The following is a 23,196-nucleotide window of genomic DNA, read 5'->3' as shown; positions in this document are numbered from 1 at the left end:
TGTAAGTTAGTTTAAAAACAAAGAGTAGTTGTAAAATGCTTAGCATGGAGCAAGAGAGGTTTGACATTTTAAGAATTACATTATATACATTTATAAAAATGTGAAAACACACCTCCTTATATTTGATTACAAGGTAAATATACTTTGAAATTTCATTTAAAGAAGTTTTGTTATTGTCATACTCAAGTAATCAAATTATAAAGTAGATGTTGTCAACCTTACCACTATTGACATTCTGAGCCACATAATTCTTTTTTGTGGGGAGCTGTCTTCTGTTCATTGTAGGATGTTTTGCACTGTTCTGGACGTATTTGCCTAGAAGTCAGTAGCACACAACCCCATCCCTAGTGTGACAACCCAAAGTATCTCCAGACATTGCCAAATATTTCCTGGAGGTCAAAATCACTGTTGGTTAAGAAACCATTGTTTTGAAATGATGTTTATGAAGAGGAGAAGGGCATAAAACTTTAGTTTCAGAATCTTTTTACTCAGGTAATATTTAAAGGATTAATAGGTAAGTAGGTTGTGGATCATTGTGTAGGTTTAGGAATAAGTCAGTTTTATTTTTGCAAATGTATATTCCTATATGTGAATATATTTGTGTGTATGGCACAGACACTAATTTTAAAGCAGAGGTAGAAAATGCTTGTTTATATCTTTAAGTACAAGTGAAAAATGCTTATTTACTGTTGGGAATCTTTCACACCTTTTAGGAGTATGGGCTTGACATTTTTTTGTTGTAAATTGATTCTGTTGAGGAATTTTAACTGTTGTATATCTTGTTTATTTTAGCTACCACTCCATGGTTTGAGTCTTACAGAGAGACCTTTCTTCAGTCGATGCCAGCATCAGATCATGAATTTCTGAACCACTATTTAGCATGTATCCTTTGACCTTTGTGTTTTCTTTTTTCTTTAATTTATTTTTATTTTTTGACAGAGAGCGCACGAGTACACAAGTAGGGAAGGGGCAGAGGGAGAAGGAGGGAGAGAATCTTAAGCAGGTTCCTCCCTTACTGCAGAGCCCGAAGCAGGGCTTGATCTCACGACGGTGAGATCTTGACCCAAACTGAAATCAAGAGTTAGATTCTTAGCCGACTGAGCCACCCAGGTGCCTGACCTTTGTGTTTTCTTTCCTTTCCTTTTTTTTTTTTTTTTTTTTAATTTTTTAACGTTTATTTATTAATGAGAGACAGAGCATGAACGTGGGAGGGGCAGAGAGAGGGGGAGACACAGAATCTGAAGCAGGCTCCAGGCTCTGAGCTGTCAGCACAGAGCCTGATACGGGGCTTGAACTCACAAATCATGAGGTCATGACCTGAGCCGAAGTCGGACACTTAACTGACTGAGCCACCTGAGTGCCACCTGAGCGCCCCCTGACCTTTGTGTTTTCTTAAAATCAAATGTTTTGGAAATTAGTAATCTCAGAAATAGTTCTATGAAGGCAAATTTTTAATTTTTTTTTTAATGTATATTTCTGAGAAAGAGAGTGCAAGCGGGGGAAGGGCAGAGAGAGAGAGGGAGACACAGAATCTGAAGCAGGCTCCAGGCTCTGGGCTGTCAGCACGGAGCCCAACGCGGGGCTCAAACTCACAGACTGCGAGGTCATGACCTGAGCTGAATGTTGGACCCTTAACCAACTGAGCTACCCAGGTGTCCCCTATGAAGGCAAATTTTTTGAGAGGACATGGGAGAATAGAAAAATTATTTTTCATTGATGATGCTTCAAGTTTTTGTAACTGTTGTTTTTGTTAAATGACATCCTAGACAAGACTGGTTTTAATAAATTAATTTTTATTACAGAGTAAGAATACTGATGGCTTACTTACTGTTTTTCTTTTTTCTCCAGCTCAAATATTTCATGTTTAGTAAGTTTCTGAACCAAAGAGTAAATGTGAACTGTCATTGTTAACTGCTTTTGCTGATTGCCTCAAGATTAGTTTCTTATGCAAGATCTCATATATAAAAGCAGTTTTCCATTATTTTAGTAACCTGTTTTATAGCTGTTAACCTCTTTTGATGCTTATGACTTTTTAGTTTTCTTAATGAGGTTGCAGAGAAAGTTAAGAGGTAGGATAGAGTATGAAACCGCAGTGAGATGGAATGGAGAGGAGCAAGATTCAGCAGAATTGTTCATTGTGTTGATGTGTAACTTTGATATTGTCCATTTTTATGTTCATGGATTTCCTTATATATGTAAATGACCTTAAAACCATCGTCAAAAAAGTATTTGAGATTTAAAACCTTGAGTTATTTGGAAATGCTGGAGAAATTATTTTGTGTTTGCAGTGAAAATCTATGAAATCAGATTTTTTAGCTTGGAAAATTTCCTCAAAGTTTATTTTAATAGGATAATAATATGTATCATTTAGTGATAAGTGATAATTACCTTAATATGGTTTACAAGGTATGTTGGTAGCATCATCTAGTGAAGCTGAACCTGTGGAACAGTTTTCAAAGTTATCACAAGAACAGCATCGAATTCAGCACAACAGTGACTATTCCTACCCCAAGTGGTTTATACCAAATACACTTAAATATTATGTACTTTTACATGATGTAAGTGCAGGAGATGAACAAAGGTAGGCTTTATTTTTTTAACTAAAAATGTTTCCCTGTTATATGATTAGATATTAGTTTGCATGTTTTATTTAAATTTTAGATGTATTTTTTTTTATCTAAGAAAGTAAAAATACTAATAAAACATTTAACTATCTTTGTTATGTTCAACAGCTAAGTTATTTTATGTTAGATTTCATATGCTTATCCAAACTTTGCTTTCAATATATATCTATTACTACAATCTTTGTACCAAAGTGCCTGCCATTTTACACTTGTAGGTCTTAGCTGTTATTTCTTACTTTCTCATTTTTTTTCTTTTCTCAGTTTTCCTTTTAACTTTTTACTTCTCGACTTTTTTTAAGGGCATTTCTGTTTCCACTCTTTACCCTATTGTCACTTTGTATTTTTAGCCTTGATGTTTTCATAGTCTCAAAAACATGCAGACATTTCTTTATTTTCTCTTCTCTTCTCCCTTTCTTTCTTCCTTCCTTCCTTCCTTCCTTCCTTCCTTCCTTCCTTTCTTTCTCTCTCTCTCTCTCTCTCTCTCTTTCTCTCTTTCTGTCCCGTCTGTCTTCCTTCCTTCCTTCCTTCCTTCCTTCCTTCCTTCCTTCCTTCCTTCCTTCCTTCCTTCCTGTCTTTCTTTCTTTCTTTCTTTCTTTCTTTCTTTCTTTCTTTCTTTCTTTCGTCTGTCTTTCCTTCTGAGAATGGGCACAGTGTGAGCGAAGGGCGGAGAGAGAGAGAAGTGGGCCTCACCTAGGGCTTGAACTCACCTTGAAGCAGGGTTTTGTGCTCCCCTTATGCTCACCTGAAGTGGTGCTTGAGCTCACCCAAAGCGGGACTTGAACTCAGAAACTATGAGATCATGACTTGAGCTGAAGTCAGATGCTTAGTGACTGAGCCACCCAGGTGTCCCCAGACATTTCTTACATGTCCTTTAATATTCATTATTAGTGATTTGCCGTAGTCCTTTTATCTTTGGAACAAATGATTAACTTATCTTTAAAAATATAGTAAGTTCTTAAAAAATAAGATAACATAAAAAGCAATTTTATTTTTATGATTTTGGAGTTTATTTTGACTTTTGATTTGGGATGTGGATCAAATTAATTTTTTGTTTAAATTTGTCAGTCTGATAAATCAGTGCCATTTAGGATATACAATCAAATAATCATTTCTTGCCATTGTTTTGAGCACATATCATTACCTTTTAAATGAATTTTCCTTTTATGTATTTATTATTTTAATTAATTTATTTGAAAGATTTTATTTTTAAGTAGTCTCTACACACAACGTGGGGCTTGAACTTACAACCCCAATGTCAAGAGTCGTATGCTCCACTGACTGAACTAGCTAGGCACCCCATAAATTTTCCTTTATAACCAAAGAACTTTTCTGAGGAATAATTAATATTTAGGATTTTTTCTGAAATCATAAACAGGCTGTAGGCTGTGGATGAAGTATACTATGTAAATAGAAATAATTGAACTGGCTGTTAAAATTAGTTTCTATCTATAGAATATGATGTATCTTTCATATTGAAGGGTTGTAACTAGGATATTTAAGTGGTAATTCAGGTATTAGATCAGTGGTTCATATCTTTAGCAGTATCACTGGTAAAGTGAGCAGTTTATTTTATTGTACTTGAGTGTATATACACATACATATACTTATATCTGCTTGTATACATTTATAACTTTTATTAATCCAGCCTTAATTTTATAGTGTGTAAATATGATTCGGTAGTCTGGCAGGCATGTTACTTGTATAGTATTATCTTTTGCATTTAAATATAATACAAAATTTTCTCTTCCCCCCCCACCCCCCCAGATGGCTGATTGACTTAAAAAGATATAGGTTAGCCCTATGTACTAAAATTTCAGTTTTCATCAGAATATGCTGTTTGCTTCCTAGGCTGTGTTATCACTACCAGCTAGCATAGCTTAGTTAACTTAAACTATGGCAATGAAACTACTTTTTATTGCATCTAAGATGTAACTCATGGATTCAGCTATTATAAATTTTGCAAGAAAAAAGGGTGGATTTTATGTAATAAATAAGTCAGCTGCTCTTCTTGAGTTTTCTTTCCTTTTCTGTCTTTGAACTGTGTCCCTTTGAAGACAGCTAAGGGAAGGATAAACTATAGCAGTGAAAGATGTTTTGTAAGTTTTGGGGTGCTATACTTTTCTGTTTCAGCGCTTACGTTTTTTGATAAATGTTTGTTTTCTCAGATGGAATTTCCAAAAGCTTCTTCCCTAAAGCCTGGTACTTACAGTTGAAAGAGTTCTTGATCTAGAAGTTTGAAGCCATTCTTTGGAAATTTACAGTGCACATTAGTAAATGGAAGGCTTGGAGGTGGTCTGCTGGTTTTGTTTACTGTAGTTCAACTAGTTTGACCACCAGAATGGTCTCTTTGACCGTTGAAGCACATTTTGTTAACTCTGCTTTAAGGTGATATCCAAGCTAGCTAAATTTCAGTTAGGGTCATGACCTTTGTTTTAATTTTTTTACTATTTTATATCTGCTTTTCTGTTCTGCCTTTTTTGGGGATTATTTTTGCATTATTTTAATATCTGTTATTGCCTAAGGTATGCTCTCCATTTACTACAAACTTTTTTCCATTTTTTATTTTAGAGCTGAATCAATTTATGAAGAAATGAAACAGAAATATGGAACTCAGGGTTGCTATTTACTTAAAATTAATTCTCGAACATCTAATCGAGCATCAGATGAACAGATACCAGATCCTTGGAGTCAGTATCTTCAGAAAAATAGTATTCAAAACCAGGTATATGTAAAAAACAACCATGAAGCAAACCACAAAAGCTGTATTTCAGTTTTATGACATAATGGCATCACTGTAGAATTTTTTAAGTCTTCGTTTAACTAGTAGAATTGTTTATTTATTTTGTGGAATCTAGCTAGTTCTGATCTATCAGCATGTGAGCTCTTAATTCAGTGGTTTAAAACTGTTTTTAACTAACACATAATCCCTTATATGTATTCCATTCAGGTATATAATATCCGTATTAATTGATCTTTTCTTAAAAAAATGAAAAGTGAATTACATATGAATTGAATGAGATTGGCTAGACATGTAGAGAATAGAAGTTTTTACTTGTACATATAATTCCTTATGAATGCTTACAGTCAATTCTTTATTATCCACATGCTCTGGGGTTGCCTTCCTTCATTTTCAACATGCTGTTCTTATGGCCACCTTTTGGAGCTCATACTTTTTAGGTGGGTGGGCTTTTTTCCCTAACTTTCCTTTGATTTCCTTTCCTTCTGAATTTTCAGGAAGTGTTATTTCTTCCTAATTTTCTCCTTTCTTAATCTAGAGTCCTAGTCTAATGTTAATTGCCTATTATTTGAAGTGGGTAGGTATAAGGTTTCATGGTCTGTTGAACTTCTAAGATAGAATTGTATGCCACTTGGTAGTAGTCAGATATGAAGTTCCCATGTTTAGTTCAGATAATCAGGAGTTGACTTTTCTGTGTGTGTGTGTAGAAGGGGGATTTTGTAAGTAAATGAAAATATAGTTGTGTTCTGTACATTTGAATTACATTGGGTACTCTATGATATTCTTTTTAAAATAACAATTATAAAGTTTGTGATTTTTGATGTCTTAATATAAATATTGTATAATAATCTGTTTGCCTTATTTTTCTATCTAATATATGGAATTTTTGATCCAAATATAGTGTTATACTGATATTTACTCACTTTAAGAAAATGCTGGGAAAAAGTGAGAAAAAAGAAAAACCAGTTGCATATGAAGGAGTTTTATTAAAAAAAATGGTCTTTCAAGGGCCACACTCAGAATAGGGACAATATTGAAAAATGGAATTTATTATTATTTTTAGTGTTTATTTGAGAAAGGGTGTGTGAGCAAGCAGGGGACGGGCAGTGAGAGAGAGAGGGAGAGAGAGAATCCCAAGCAGGCTCCATACTGTCAGTGCAGAGCCCGATGTGGGGCTGAATCTTACAAACTATGACATCATGACCTGAGCTGAAATTAAGAGTCAGATGTTTAAGTGAGCCACCCAGGCGCCCCCCAAAAATGGAATTTAGAGTCGAATCATTCTAAGGAAGGGAAACATAAGTCAAATTGACCAGTTTGAGAACTTTTAAAGAAGACAGAGGTATCAGAAATTCTGTAGCTAGATGCCAGGATTGGAGGATAGCTTTTTTATTTTTTATTATTGTTTTTATTTTTTATTTTGAGAGAGCAAGCAGGGGAGAGGGGCAGAGAGCAAGAGAGAGAGAGAGAGACACTCTCAAGCAGGTTCTACATGGAGCCTGATGCAGGGCTCAATCCCACGACTGTGAGATTTTGACCTGAACCAAAATCAATAGCCGGACGCTTAACAGATTGAGTCATCCAGGCACTCCTGGAGGATAGTTTTAAAGCTTATCAAACCTAACCCCTAATCTATTTTAATTTCCTTTACCTATGAATAACCTCATCTAGTACTCTCTTCATGTCTGAACAGCTGGAGGATCAACCAAAAATTATCTCCCTTAGCTTATACTCCTTGGTCCTTTGGGACCAGTTTTTCATTAAGACACCTTTCAAAATATAGAAGGATAGTTTTTGTGTCCCCTTCTGTATTTACCAGGCTAAATACAACCACTTTTTTCAACTCTTTCTTGAGTGGCAGTTTCTTGTCCTGATCGCTTTTATCTTATTAAGTACTAGTTTGTAATTTCCCTCAAAGCATGACACTCAGAATAATACCTCAAATTAGTCTGGGTATTTTTATTTTAAGTTTGTTTTGTGACTGAGAAACCAGTGCCTTCGTACAAATAAACATTGCATTGGATATATTTCTAATGCACTGTGATATATTCAGAATTTACTCCAACCTGTTAACACATGTCCATAACCCAGGAGATTTCATACCATCCTCTTATTTTCCCCTGCCTGACTCTAGTAGTCCTTCTCTCTTGGCATTTATTTCTTACTTCAGACAACTCTGCAGGTATTCATGTACTTATTACATATAAACAGGTAAACGGAGGTAGAGATCATTTGAATTCAGAAGAATTAGGATAGTAGATTGAACGTGAAAGGGCGTTTAGGAATATAGTAGGTGTGGATTAGAATGATAAAATATATGAAAGAAATTAAGAATTTGGAGGACTAAAAAGAAAGTGTCTTGCTAAAACAAATAAATGAGGCATATAGTCAGCAGAAAAACCACAGTTGTTGATGGATTTGGTGATATCTTAAACATGATTAATTAACTAACTGCTAATGCTTTTTTATTTTATTTTGATAGGAATCATATGAAGATGGCCCTTGTACTATAACTTCAAATAAGAATTCTGATAGTAACTTGCTTTCATTGGATGGATTAGATAACGAAGTCAAAGGTCTTGATATACTTTCTCTAAGTTTCTCTTTTAGTTGAAAATCTGCACTGTTGTCAAAGCATGCTAATCTTCATAGATAAAAGATGGGGGAAATTTTCATAATAAAAATAAAATGGGCTTCTCCTTTGAAGAGTTTTTTGAGTCATTTGAGTTTGACGTTTTTTGACATTTAAAAATTTGTTTACCCAGAGTAATATATACTATTTCTTTTAAAAATTTTTTAGGAGGCAAGGGGGAAGATACTGTGTGCAGCATTAATTATTCCCAAAGTTGACATGATTTTGAGAGCTTTATTTCTGTATTTTAAATTACAGTTGTTTTTTTAATTTTTTTTTTTTTTTTTAACGTTTATTTATTTTTGAGACAGAGAGAGACAGAGCATGAATGGAGGAGGGTCAGAGTGAGAGGGAGACACAGAATCCGAAACAGGCTCCAGGCTCTGAGTGGTCAGCACAGAGCTTGATGCGGGGCTCGAACTCACGGACCGCGAGATCATGACCTGAGCTGAAGTCGGACGCTTAACCAACTGAGCCACCCAGGCACCCCTAAATTACAGTTTTTGATAGTGATAGTTCTACAAATGTTTTTTAAATTTTTTTAATGTTTAATTTTGAGAGAGAGAGTGCACGAGCAGAGGAGGATGGAGAGAGAGGGAGACACAGAATCCAAAGTAGGCTCTAGGCTCTGAGCTGTCTGCACAGAGCTTGACACGGGACTCAAACTTACAAACCTTGAGATCATGACCTGAGCCGAAGTCAGATGTTCAACAGACTGAGCTACCCAGGCACCCCTCTAAAATTGTTTTGTTACAATTTTTGTTATTGCTTAGTTGTGTTATTTAAATTTATTTGTTATATTATTTTAACACTGTAATTTTCTTTATTTATATGAATCTAATTTTTTTTAAGTTTGAGAGAAAGAGCATATGCATTCACATGCCAGCCAGGGGTGGGGAGAGGGAGGCGCAGAGAGAGAGGTGGGAGAGAATCCCAAGCAGGCTCTGTGCTGTCCAAACCCTGAGATCACGCCCGAAATCAAGAATTGGATGCTTAACTGACTGGGCCACCCAGGCTCCCCTATTTAAAATCTTTAAATTGCTATTACATGTAACAAATATTAACCCAAGTCCTGTAGTTTTAGGAGGGAAAATGTTAATGTTGTTGTATCTTAGACTTCTGAGATATACAGAAAGATGAAGGGTTCCAACATTCTTTTTTTTCTTTAGCAGTATGGTAGTAATATCACAATTTTCTGTTGCATTCTGAAAGTAAAAGAAAGATCTGTTTTTCAGTAGATGGCTTACCAAATAACTTTAGAGCTCACCCACTTCAGTTGGACTCATCCAGTGACGCTTCTAACAGCATTGATGGCCCAGATCATGTAAAATCTGCTTCATCATTACATGAAACAAAGAAAGCAAATACTGGAATTATTCATGGTGCATGTTTAACCCTTACTGATCACGATAGAATTCGACAGTTTATACAAGAGTTCACTTTTCGGGGTCTTTTGCCACATATAGAGAAAACAATTCGGCAATTAAATGATCAGGTAAGATTTAATTGTTCGGATTAGTATTTTTAAATTTTCAGTAAAGAGTAAATTTGGGAATATAGTAGTATAAGTTATTTAAAGTACTTGAAGTTTTTTTTTTTTTTAAGATAGACTAATGCTAGTATTTATTGGCATCACTGTCAGTGATGAAATTCTCTTAAATCCTAGAAGATACTTATTTACATTAGGGATTTTGCCAGCATATTGGACAATTTTCTTTAAATCAGTGTTGTTAAAATGAATATTTGCTCACTATTAAAGCTTTTTAGTTATTTAGAATATATTGTATGTAAAAGTAAAATACTAAATCTCATATTTGTAACGTATACTCTTTTTTTGGTAGCTAATATCAAGAAAAGGTTTAAGTCGATCTCTATTTTCTGCAACTAAAAAATGGTTTAGTGGCAGTAAAGTTCCAGAAAAAAGCATTAATGAGCTGAAAAATACATCTGGATTGCTGTGAGTAAAATATTATTGTTTTTGTTTTTCCTCTGTTTAACTCTGATTGGTGTGTGACTGTGTGATGTCCTGCAAAAAATTATCTCTTCAGTTTTTTAGTTTCATATTTGTTAAAACTTCAGTAGATAAGAACAGTGACTATAAGTTAATTATATTAAAAAATGTTTTCAAACCATTAGGGAATTGGGTATCTAAAAATAAATAACAATGGAGAAAGTCCCTTACTTTGGGTTTCTTTCCCTATTTGTAAAAAGATGGAATTAGAACAAATATTCATTAATAACTCATCTAAATAAAATATTGTGATCTAGTGGTTCTGAGCCATGGCATATATTTAGAACATTTTGTTTCAAGGGAAAATAAAGTTCATTTTGGGTTTTTGTGTTTTTTGTGGTTGTATGTATAGTGAGTTACCAAGAATTGACCATTTGCCTAATAATTTGACCATGGAAAAATTTCTTGCCTCTTGTTGAGAAGTTCTCAGTATAGGGCTATAAATTATATAAATACAAATGTTTCTAAATGTCTTTGAGAAATGATAGTCTCCCACTGGAGACAGAATTCTTGTTGAATCAGATTAGTTTTCCTAATATTTTAGACTCAGTTGCCTAGCTTGTTAGACATTTTATAATATTTGATGGTTCAGGGGTTATAAATTATAAATTCCTTTCTTAATTCATTTTATATTTATAGGTATCCGCCGGAAGCACCAGAGCTTCAAATCCGAAAAATGGCTGACTTATGCTTTTTGGTGCAGCATTATGATTTGGCTTATAGTTGCTATCATACTGCAAAGAAAGATTTTCTTAATGATCAAGCAATGCTTTATGCAGCTGGTGCATTGGTTGGTATTCTGTAATATTATAATTTCTTATTTCTATTGTCATAAATGATTTAGAAATCTCTTTATGAAATGGAAAACAAAATACCTAGAGATAAAGTTGTACTCAAAGAGGACATAATGCTTTATGGGTTTTGAATTAGTTTATGCTGAATTGATGGATTTTCCTCAAACTGGTTTAAACGTGGTCAGATATAATGGTTGATGTCTTAGCTTTGTCTAGTACCTTCTAATTTTTGTGTATGCTTTCAAAATTTAATTTGAGTTTCTGTTATTATATTGAGTAATTTTTTTTTTAGCAGATGCTTTTAGGGCTACTGAAAAATATTTTAAAATTGCTTAAATGTTTTTTTCTGATGTAAGACTATATATTGGTTAAGAACATGTACTTTGGTGTGAGACAAACTGTCATCTTAGGCATGTATTGAACATCTCTAAGCCTCAGTTTTTTCGCCTGTACAGTGTGAACCCTTACGGCATAGGGTTGGATGAAGAGGTATAAGGGCATGTGATGTGCCTAGCACACTGCCTTGTATGTTATAAGCTGTCAGTAAGCATTAGCTATGTTAGTTTTTATAATTGATATGTAAACCTTGGTGTGTCAGAAATTTATTTTGAAAGGGAGAGAGAGTGAGCATGAGCAGGGGAAGGGCAGAGAGAGAGAGAATCCCAAGCAGGCTGTCAGTGCAGAACCAGATGCGGGGCTCAAACCCACAAATTGCGAGATCATGACCTGAGCCGAAACCCAGAGTCGGACACTTAACTGACTGAGCCACCCAGGCATCCCCAGAGAGAATTTAATATACTTGTTGCCTTATAACATTTTCATGTTCTTTTAAGGTTGTCATATGTATATGCGTAATTTGCTTTCTGTGTGTAGAAAAGAGTAAAATCAGCACTGTTGCATTCTACATAATCACTTTAAAAGTATGTAAGCTTGTAAACAAAGTGCAAAGAACAAAAAAGTATGAGAATAAATATTTCATTGGGAATTATCATGTAGGCGCTTGTTAGTAATTGCCACTTATTTTGCATTTATTTTAATATTATGTGTGTATAAAACTAAAATAGGCAACTTAAAAATGTAAAGCTAGAATTGCAAAATTATATTACTTTTCCTTTTCACTTCTGTAATTTTAAATGTTTACTTTTGAGAGAGAGAGGGACAGAGGATCTGCAGCGGGCTCTGCATTGACAGCAGAGAGCCTGATGTGGGGCTCAAACTCATGAACTCTGAGATCATGACCTGAGTGAAGTTGGATGCTAAACCGACTGAGCTACCCAGGTGCCCCTGTAATGTTAAAAAAATATTTTTTAAGTTTCTTTATTTCTGAGAGAGAGAGAGAGAGTGCGAGCATGAGCGGGAGAGGAGCAGAGAGAGGGAGACACAGAATCCAAAGCAGGCTCCAGGCTCTGAGCTGTCAGCACAGAGCCTGACGCAGGGCTCGAATTAGCAAACTGCGAGATCATGACCTGAGCCAAAGTCGGACGCTTAATCGACAGAGCCACCCAGGCGCCCCTTTTAAAAAAAAGAAAAAAAAATTTTAAAGTTTCTTTATTTCTGAGAGAGCGAAAAAAATATTTATTTATTTTGAGAGAGAGAGAGGGAGGGAGGGAGGGAGGGAGAGAGGAAGAGAGAGAGAGAGAGAGAGAGAGAGAGAGAGAAAATTCCAACCAGGCTCTGTGCTGACAGTGCAGGCTCAATTCCACGAACTATGAGATCATGACCTGAGCCAAAATCATGAGTCAGATGCTTAATTGACTGATCCACCCAGGTGCCCCTTCCTGTAATATTTTTAATGAAAAACATCTAACTTTTGAAAACCTTGTTCAGGAACTTAAAATATGCTATCTTTATAAATTAAAGTGTTTGAAAACTTACATGAATTGTCCTTGGCCAGACATTCTGTAATCTTTTATTATAGTCATCTAAAATGATGACTATATGGATGTGAAATAATAAATACTTAATGTTATTTCATAAATATAACATATTTATGAATTGATAAAATTTTACATTATGTACTTGCTAATTCATTGCTTGTATTTAGGTAGGTCTTTATAAATGTATGGCAAAAAAATGTCAGTGGTTTTATGGTGTGTAAGCTTTTTCATTTTTATCTATAATCTGATAAATACTGTATTTAAGCCATTTAGGTGGTGGTATTAATAGCAACTGTATGAGAAAAAACAGTTTAGCAATGGAAAATAAAGGTATATCTGCTATAACATAAAATATGTATACCTGAAAATCCTTGTAGTCTATAAAACTGTCCTAAAAATAATAGACCATGGAGAAAAATAGGGTCGGGAAGTCTTCTTAAAACCTATGTATGTATCTTTTAAAACAAAGTACAAACAAGAACACAAAATTTGTACCTTGAGAGATGATATATGTAATCTAGTGAGGCTGCTCCATCATGCCTAGAAGTTACTTAAAGGCATTAAAACACACACACACAAAACCAGTATATCAGTACTGGCTGGGAGTAGAGGCGGAGAAGAAGAGCTCCTAATCCGTTATGGTGCCATGATGGGGAGCGTGGAGCGAAGTGAAGCTGTCTTGAGCCAAGAACTGTGCCTTTACACTGGGCATGTACTTCTCTAGAGAGAGAGTCAGTGAGCACCAAAACTCAGGCATTCGTTTTCTGTAAAATACAGATAAAGGGAGCTCCTGCTTGTGCAACAGCTGAGCTTAGGGCTTGCTCCTTTCCTGCTGAAGGTTATAATTTTATATTTGCTATTTTTGATTCCCTTGCCCAAGAAAAATTGTTTATAAATGAATACAAATTTTATTTGTGTTGATACCACTTTCCTGTTTACCATTCACATATTTAGCTAATTGATAAGGTCAAAATATGTTGTAGTAGAACAGACTATATTGCTTGCCTTTTTAGCTGAAAATTGTAGAAGGCATTTAGTTATGCTATCTTTAAAATTAAGTATCATAGCAAAACCAGTAATAGGAATTCTTAATACTGTTTTTTTGTAGTTCAGTTATATAACTACCTTAACTAACTGAAGGGTAAGTAGATCACTGTGGTTCTTGATGAAAATTTTTGTAAAAAGTATTGATCTGTTATTGATGACTATAAGAAATGATTTAATGGTTTGATATAATAGCTGGGGGTAATCATTCTGAATGTTCTCACCAGATCTGTAAAAATTATGTCGGTTTTGTTTGAATGTATATTGATTTAATACTTGCAGAATTAGAAAATAACAGAATTTGGGGGCATATTTTTCTCACAAGATTTTTTCTTAGTACCCTTTAATATATGTAATATATATTGTTTGTATGTAGTAAATGGGTATTTTGTACAATATAGTATACCATATTTTCAATGCATATTTGCTTTTTTGTATAATATAGAAGCATATGTGTATTCATTACATTAGTTAAAATATAAAGTAGTTAAACCATGTTTCAGAGCTGTAGTATACTTTGTCACATGGGTATAATGCTTTTTCTTTAAGTTTATTTATATTTAGAGAGAGGGAGGGAGGGAGGGAGAGAGAGAGAGAGAGAGAGACAGAGAAAGAGCGAGAACAGGGGAGGGGCAGAGAAAGAAGAGGGAGAATCCCAAGCAGGCTCTGCACTGTCAGTGCAAAGCCCTACGTGGGGCTCAAACTCACAAACCGAGATCATGAGCTAAAATCAAGAGTCAGACACTTAACCTAATTGACTGAGCCACCCAAGTGCCCCTGGATATAATGTATTTTCATTCAGCTTTTTCAGTAAATTTTGGAGCAAACACTGCTGGGTACTGAGGATGGAAAGACATTCTGTAACAGATACATTTTATATTGTCATGAAACCTATAGTCTGTCACGTTAAAGGTTTTAGTTATTCTCTGGTTTTTAGGTAATTATTTGTATTTTTTTCTATTTTAAAAGTTGCAGATAAATACATACGTTCATCCTAAAAGTGTTGGCATTAACAGTTTTCCTTCCCAATTTATGAAGGTTTCATTTATTTCTAGTTTTTATTAAAACTTGGTCTATAAAAGGACATAGGATATTTTACTAAGAAAGCCAAAACCCATATTTGGATCATCATTTCTAAATTCATTAGGACTATTGTATATTTTTTGCATTATTAACTGAAAGCATACACATTGACAATAGATTGGCTTTTAAATGAAATACAAGGATCTAGAAAACTGACAGTAATTTAAGTCTAAGAAATAAGATCTTTGTGCCTTTTGTATGGTATAGGATATACATTAGAGTGTGTAAATAGCTGAAAATATATATAGTTCAAGTTGTTGAGAGCTCTCTTTGCCTGTTCTGATGCCACTAATTAGAAAGAGATGTGCTTTATTTTGTCTTGCTCTATATGGTCTTATCATTGGTCTGTTTCCTCATTGAGGAATAGGGAAGAACAGAGAGGAAGTGGTAGCAGAATCTTAAGCTAGGTGTACTTGGTAGTTGTATATATACACCATAATTCAAAATGCTTCTCAGGTCTTCTTGAAAATCTCATTTAAATTCTGAATGACAGACTTTGGTATTTGACTGTAGAATTGAAAAATGAAAAGCATATATTTTTCAAGCCTGCATTAATCCATGAAATTTCTATATCATGCATAAAAAGCCCCAGCAAACTTTAGTCCAATTTTTAGGTTTCCAAATGCTAAACTATAAGAATATTCCTCTTTTTGAAATAGTATAAATATCTTTTTCTTTAGGAAATGGCAGCAGTGTCAGCTTTCCTTCAGCCAGGAGCGCCTAGGCCATACCCTGCGCATTACATGGATACAGCAATCCAGACATACAGGGATATCTGCAAGTAGGTGACTAGAATGTTTATGTTCTGTCCATTTAGAGGTAAATTTAACACTTACATCATTATTAGATGTAAATGGTTGTTTGTTTTTCAGGCTTTAAACTTAAACAAGCTCCCAAATCAAGTCAGTATACTCAGATAAGATGAGGTGATTTTTTTAAAAGTCAGTGTTTTCTTACATCCCTTATTTTCCTCTTTTGTTTGGATTTGTAGTTAAGAATTTGTTACATGTAAAATTGGGGTTATATGTTACATTGGATGATTTTATTGTGAGGATAGCTCTAACCTAAACTATTGTTAAGCCAGGGGTTAGCCATTTTGAATTTTTCTTGTTAAATAGGCAGAACACAGAGAATTAAATAGTAGTCCAGGGAAGAAAATGAGAAGTGTTTTCTTCACACATAATGAGTTCTCTTGGAACTCTATAGTAGTTAGAACCCACCACCTGTAAGGAGACTATGAACTGGTGCAGAAAGTGGTCAGAGGAGGTTTCGTAGTATTTTTAAGGAATGAATCTAGAAGAAAGGTAGTGGGGATTTGACAGCCATGAATATATTTCAGGAATTGTGATTGGCAGGAATAATGTTTTGGTTGAACATCACTGGTAAAAGGAAATGGAGCCTTGGCTAGGTTAGAAGGTGTACATGAAAAGGTGTTTTGAGAGACATTGGTGTGGGGAGCCTTCACTCTCACTTATTATTGTTATTCTTAAGCTGTAGTTAAGATTTATGTATTAGCAATGTAGAGTTCCTGAATATTCACATAGAACCTTGACATAATAAAAGTGATTTTTCAGGAAGGTTGATCTGACTGTTCTATGTAGAATGAATGGGTTGGAAGACAGATAAAGAGGCAGTCTTGTCTCTTACAATGTTGTTTAAGGATTAGTAATAGTGTGTTTTTTAGTGTTTTAACAGCACTAATAAGCATTAACTTTTTTGTGTGTGCCCAGCATTTGCCACTATGCCAAAGTAATTTACATGCTCATTGAATCTTTACAACAAATCTGTGAAATGGTGGGTACTATCATTATCCTCACTTATAGATGAGAAGAATGAAACTTAGAGTTTAACTTGCTCTAGGGCCGCAGCTAATAAATGGTGGAGCCAATTTTGGATCCCACCTCTTACCTTTTACAGTCTGTTCGAAACTATATTTAAAAAAAAAAATATATATATATATATATATACACACATATATATATATATGTATATATTTGGAGAGTCTGGCAGGAGATATGCCCTGTGTGAAGGAGGACACATTGAAGGATTCTGAAAAGGTGAGGTTCAGAAGGTAGAAGAACTAGGAGAGTGAGGTGTCATAGAAACTAGAGTAGTAAAAAACTTTCAAGAAGTTTGAATATTCTTTCTCTGAGAAGATTTTTCTTGTTTTCACAAGGTACATAGCTTTCGGTGAGAGGCACATGGAATGATGCAAAAGAGAAGGCATAATACCTAGTGACTCCGATAGCCAGATATGTCTGGCAATCCAATTTTGTCCTCCTGTCTGCAATAGACTATCATCTTTTTCTAAGTCTACACTTACTGTTTTGCAAAAAATTTACTTTATAATCTTCATTCTAAGTTATCATAATTGATAAGATTTATCATCAATTTAATATATATTTTGGGATAAATGAGAAACACTACATTCATTATACATTTGCATTTTAAGAAGCTCCCTGATCTCAGAAATATTAAAATGTAAATAAATTTTCTTAAAGTACAGGAAATGCAATATTACTTTTACAATGCCCTCCTCTTAGAATACCATGCTTCACCTTTTAACTGATGAGATCCTGTTTATCCTTAAAAGATTTTCTTAAATATTCTTTTATGATGCTATCCATTCCCTTTCTCTCCCCAAATCATAGTAAATATCAAGTATTCCCTGTTGGTTATCTATGTTTTTTTGTTTGTTGGTTTTTTAGAGAGAGGGCACACATGCAGTGGGGGAGGGGGAGAGGAAGAGGGAGAGAGAATGTCAAGCAGGCTCCACATTCAGTGTGGAGTCTGATGCGGGGCCCAATCTCATGACTGTGAGATCATGATATGAGCTGAAATCAAGAGCTGGATGCTTAACTGACTAAGCCACCCAGGTGTCCATTACCTGTTTTATACCAGTTTCCTTTTTTAGTTAGGGATTGTGTCATGGAAATACTTGAGTTTGTAGCACTTCCAATGCCTGAACCAAATGATTTTTTAAAAAATTATTTATTTAAAAAATGTAGATATTTTTGTTAAAAATTCAAAATTTTGGCCATTCTGACAGGTGTGAGGAGATATCTCATTGCGATTTTGATTTGCATTTCCTTGGTGATGAGTGATGTTGAGCATCTTTTCATGTGTCTTTTGGCCATCTGGATGTCTTCTTTGGAGAAATGTTCATGTCTTCTGCCCATTTTTTAATTGGATTGATGCTTAATTGTATTTGGTGTTGAGTTATATATGTTCTTTATATATTTTAGGTACTAATCCTTTATCAGGTCATTTGCAAATATCTTCTTCCATTCAGTAGATTGTTTTTTAGTGTGGTTGGTTTCCTTTGCTGTGCAGAAGCTTTTTATTTTGATGTAGTCTCAATATTTTATTTTTGCTTTTGTTTCCCTTGCCTTGGGAGACATCTACAAAGATGTTCCTGTGGCCAGTGTCAGAGAAGTTACTGCCTATGCTCTCATCTTGGATTTTTATAGTTTCAGGACTTACATTTAGGTCCTTAATCCATTTTGAGTTTATTTTTGTGTGTGGTATAAGAAAGTGGTCCAGTTTCATTCTTTTGCATGTAGTTGTTCAATTTTCCCAATACCATTTGTTGAAGAAACTTTTTCCCATTGCATATTCGTGCCTCGTTTATCAAAGATTAGTTGACCATGTAATTATGAGTTTATTTCGGGGCTTTCTGTTGTGTTCCAGTGATCCATGTGTCTGTTTTTCTGCCAGTGCTGTACTGTTTTGATTACTACAGCTTTTTTTTTTTTTAAGTCTTATTTATTTATTTATTTATTTATTTATTTATTTATTTATTTATTTAGAGAGGGAGTGAGTGAGTGTGAGTTGGGGAGGGACAGAGAGAGGGAGAGAGTGAATCCCAAACAGGCTCTGCACTGACAGTGCGTAGTGCAACATGGGGCTTGAACACATGAACCGTGAGATCATGACCTGAGCCAAGATCAAGAGTCAGACACTTAACCGACTGAGTCACCCAGGCTGCAGCCACCCTGATTACTGCAGCTTTATAATAAAACTTGAACTCTGGAATTGTGATACCTCCAATTTTGTTCCTCTTTATTCAAGCTTGCTTTGGCTATTCAGGTTCTGTTGTTTCATATAAATTTTAGGATTATTTGTTCTAGTTCTATGAAAAATGCTGTGGGTATTTTGAAAGGGATTGCATTAAATCTGTAGATTGATTTGGATAGTATAGACATTTTAACAGTATTTGTTCTTTCAATCCATGAGCATGGATTGTCTTTTCGTTTGTGTTAAGATCACTTTCTTTCATCAGTGTTTTACAGTTTTTAGAATACAGGTCTTTTATCTCTCTGGGTAAGTTTATTCCTAGGTATTTTATTATTTTTGCGACAGTTGTAAATGGATTTTTTTTCTTATTTGTCTTTCTGCTATTTCATTATTGTGTATAGAAATGCAGTGGATTTATATCCTGCAACTGTACTGAATTCATTCATCAGTTCTAGTAGTTTTTTGGTGGAGTCTTTCAGGTTTTCTATGTATAGTATCATGTCATCTGCAAATAGTGAAAGTTTTACTTCTTCCTTGCCTATTTGGATGCCCTTTATTCCTTTTTGTTGTACGAGTGCTGAGGTTAGGACTTCCACTGCTGTGTTGAATAAAGGTGGTGAGAGTGGACATCCTTGTCTTGTTCCTGACCTTAGGAAAAAAACTCATACACTGAGTGTGATGTTTGCTGTTGGTTTTCATATAAGGACTTTATTATGTTGAGGTATGTTCCTCTAAACTTACTTTGTTAGAAGGTTTTTATCGTGACTGGATGTTGTACTTTGTCAGATGCTTTTTCTGCATCTATTGAAATGATCACATGGTTTTTATACCTTTTGTTGATGTGATGTATCACATTGATTGATTTGCAAATATGAACATAAATGATTTAAGAAAAAAATTTTTTGTAATGTTTATTTATTATTGAGAGACAGAGAGACACAGAGCATGAGCAGGGGAGGGGCTGAGAGATGGAGAGACACAGAGTCTGAAGCAGGCTCAAGACTCTGAGCTGTCAGCACAGAGCCTGACGCGGGGCTCGAACTCACAAACTGCGAGATCATGACCTGAGCTGAAGTCAGACGCTCAACTGACTGAGCCACTCAGGCGCCCCCAAAATGATTTTTTTAAATGTTGCTTGAATAAACAAATTAATCAAATCTTGGACTTGGTAGCGTTGTAACCTAATAACTGACCACATGGAGAAAATAGGTGAGGAATCAAACAAAAATAAGTAAAACAATAGTGTAAGATGTAAGAGTGTTTATAAAGTTTACTTAAAACTCTTTAAGAAATGAGCATATTTAAGGGGTGCCTGGGTGGCTCAGTAGGTTAAGCATTGGACTTCGGCTCAGGTCATGATGTCATGGTTTGTGAGTTCTGGCCCCACATGGGGCTGTGTGCTGATGGTGTGTAGCCTGCTTGGAATTCTCTGTCTTCCTCTCTCTCTCTGCTCCCCCACACTCTCTTTCTCTCTCTCTCAAAATAAATATACTTAAAAAAAAAGAAGAGAGTGTATTATATATGAGTAGATGTTACTAATTAGGAGTTAGTCTTTTGTGTTCATTAAAATAACCTTAGATCTTTATAAATACTAACCTAAGAAAACATGATTTGTAGTAAGCTTATGGCAGATAACTTTTGAATGTAGAAAATTGTATTTTTAAAATATCACTGTTCAGGGGCGCCTGGGTGGCGCAGTCGGTTGAGCGTCCGACTTCAGCCAGGTCACGATCTCACGGTCCGTGAGTTTGAGCCCTGCGTCAGGCTCTGGGCTGATGGCTCAAAGCCTGGAGCCTGCTTCCGATTCTGTGACTCCCTTTCTCTCTGCCCCTTCCCCGTTCATGCTCTGTCTCTCTCTGTCTCAAAAATAAATAAAACGTTAAAAAAAAAAAATCACTGTTCAGAATGACCTTCAAGTTAGTAATCTGTGCAATTTTAAGGCCAATTTTGATATAAGGATTAGAAAATTAAAATAAAAAACTTTGCTATTTCCCAGAAAAAGCATTCCATCTTATAATTTCACAGTAAGAATATTTTAATTTATTATTATTATTATTTTTTAGAGACAGAGAAGGAGGGGCAGAGTGTGAGGGATAGAGAGAATCTTAAAAGCAGGCTCCACGCCTGCTGCAGAGGCCAACACAGGGCTCAATTTCATGACTGTGAGATTATAACCTGAGCTGAAATCAAGGGTCAGATGCCTAACCAACGGAGCCACTCATATGCCTCTATTTTATTATTTTTAATAATGATATTTTATTATTTTTAATTATTGATGATAGTAGTCCATGAAGAAAAATCAGCTGATTGTGTGTTTTTACAAAGATTTTGCTCAAGAATCAATTAGGCATCACTGCCCCTCATGTTATCTCCAATTGAAATATCTCAATGGTACTACTAGATGGAAAACACTTAAGTATTCCCAGAAGTAGCCGTAAATTAAAACACACATAACCACAGTTTGCAATGAGGAAAGAGAAAGAAATATGGTGAAATGTATGTATTCTTTTGTGTTCATAGCAAGTTTTATTTGTTAACCAGCAGCTGGTTCAAATATACCATTTAGGTTCTAGTGTTTTGTGTATAGAAAATGTGGCTTTGCACTGTATTCTTACCGTGAAAAATTATACGATGATCAAAAGTTTTGAATACTTACGAGAATTCTTTGAAGTTTTCTTTTTAACCTTTTTGGTAAGTGGAAAACAAGAACATGGATTTCTTTTTATTCAAAAACTAGAATTGGAACTTTTATTTAACACATGGTTACTATGATGTATTAAGATATTATTGTAGTGCTAATTATATTTTTCTTTTCTTTTTTTCTTTAGGAATATGGTATTGGCTGAAAGATGTGTATTGCTTAGTGCTGAAATCTTAAAAAGCCAAAGCAAATATTCAGAGGCCGCAGCTCTCCTAATACGGTTGACCAGTGAGGTACTGAAAATGTATTTACTTTAATAACACTTTACAAATTTTAAAAAGTGTGTCTTTTTTCTTGAAAGGGTGTGCAAAACATAAAAGTAGAGGGGAATTTCCTTTTGGGAATTTACACTATGCTACTTTAGCTATTTGTTGAATTAATTTTAAATGTGATATTTCATAAATATTTTGAGAATTTATTTTATTTCTAAGTCTATGCTATTATTAACCACAAACATATATTGTACATCTGTGAATTAGATTCTGACTTATGTGTAACTATTTATTTATTTATATTATTTTTCTTTAAAAATTTTTTACTTTGAGTATAGTTGACATACAATGTTACATTAATTTCAGATACACAACACAGGATTCAACTTCTCTATACATTATACTGTGCTCACCACAAGTGTAGTTACCATCTGTCACATACAGCACTATTACAGCATCATTGACTATTCCCTATGATATGACTTATTCCATAACTGGAAGCCTGTATCGCCCATTCCTTTTCATCCATTTTTGCCCATTTCCCCAACCCTTTCCCTCTGGCAACCATCAATTTGTTCTCTGTATTTATAGCTCTGATTCTGCTTTTTATTTATTCATTTGTTTTAAGTTTCTACATATGAATGAAGTTATATGGTATTTGATTTTCTCAGTCTGACTTGTTTCACTTCACATAATATCCTCTAGGTCCATCTATATGTTGTTGCAGATGGCAAGAGTTCATTCTTTTTTATGGCTGTGTAATATTCCCTTTTGTATATAAGTATCCATTTGTCTACTAGTGGACGCTTGGGTTGCTTCCGTACCTTAGCTGTTGTAAAGCTGCAATAAACAAGGGGTGCATATATCCTTTCAAATTAGTGTTTTTGTATTCTTTGGGAAAATAAATACCCAGTAGTGTGATTAGTGGATCATAGGGTAGTTCCATTTTTAACTTTCTGGGGAACTCCATATTATTTTCCGCAGTGGCTGTACCAGTTTGCATTCTCAACAGTGCACAAGGTTTCCCTTTTTTCCACATCCTCACCAACACTTGTTGTTTCTTGTGTTATTGAGTTTAGCCATTCTGACAGGTGATGTCTCATTGTAATTGTGATTTGCATTTCCTTAATGATGAGTGATGTTGAGTATCATTTCAAGTGTCTGTTGACCATCTGTATGTCTTCTTTGGATAAATGTCTGTTCAGGTCCTCTACACCACTTTCAATGGGATTGTTTATTTTTTGATGTTGAGTTAGTTTAAGTTCTTTATATGGTTTGGCTATTATCCTCTTATTGGGTATATTATTTGCAGATATCTTCTCCTATTCAGTAGCTTGCCTTTTTGTTTACAGTTTTTTCACTGTGCAAAACTTTTTATTTTGGTAACAGTCCCAATAGTCTATTTTTGCTTTTGTTTCCCTTGCCCTATACAAAAAAAGAGACATCTAGAAAAACATTGTCATG

At 34.7% G+C, this 23,196-nt stretch overlaps 1 protein-coding gene across 5 annotated transcripts in view; it reads left to right on the top strand.

Annotated features, from left to right (window-relative positions):
* Positions 1–23,196, top strand: part of TRAPPC8 (trafficking protein particle complex subunit 8) — an 82,795-nt gene that overhangs the window by 11,908 nt on the left and 47,691 nt on the right. For 3 of the 5 annotated variants that reach the window (XM_045458552.1, XM_045458551.1, XM_045458549.1), the window contains exons 3-11: positions 793–882; positions 2,407–2,581; positions 5,193–5,346; positions 7,844–7,937; positions 9,229–9,488; positions 9,835–9,950; positions 10,644–10,794; positions 15,483–15,583; positions 21,648–21,753. In XM_045458552.1, coding sequence (XP_045314508.1) covers positions 793–882; positions 2,407–2,581; positions 5,193–5,346; positions 7,844–7,937; positions 9,229–9,488; positions 9,835–9,950; positions 10,644–10,794; positions 15,483–15,583; positions 21,648–21,753 — 1,247 coding nt within the window. The remainder of the gene's footprint in view (positions 1–792; positions 883–2,406; positions 2,582–5,192; positions 5,347–7,843; positions 7,938–9,228; positions 9,489–9,834; positions 9,951–10,643; positions 10,795–15,482; positions 15,584–21,647; positions 21,754–23,196) is intronic. The other 2 variants (XM_045458553.1, XM_045458550.1) reach the window with 1 other exon arrangement.

The sequence above is a fragment of the Leopardus geoffroyi genome, chromosome D3 (genome assembly GCF_018350155.1).
Source record: "Leopardus geoffroyi isolate Oge1 chromosome D3, O.geoffroyi_Oge1_pat1.0, whole genome shotgun sequence".
Lineage (NCBI taxonomy): Eukaryota > Metazoa > Chordata > Mammalia > Carnivora > Felidae > Leopardus > Leopardus geoffroyi.
This window is presented reverse-complemented; position numbering and strand designations above follow the sequence as displayed.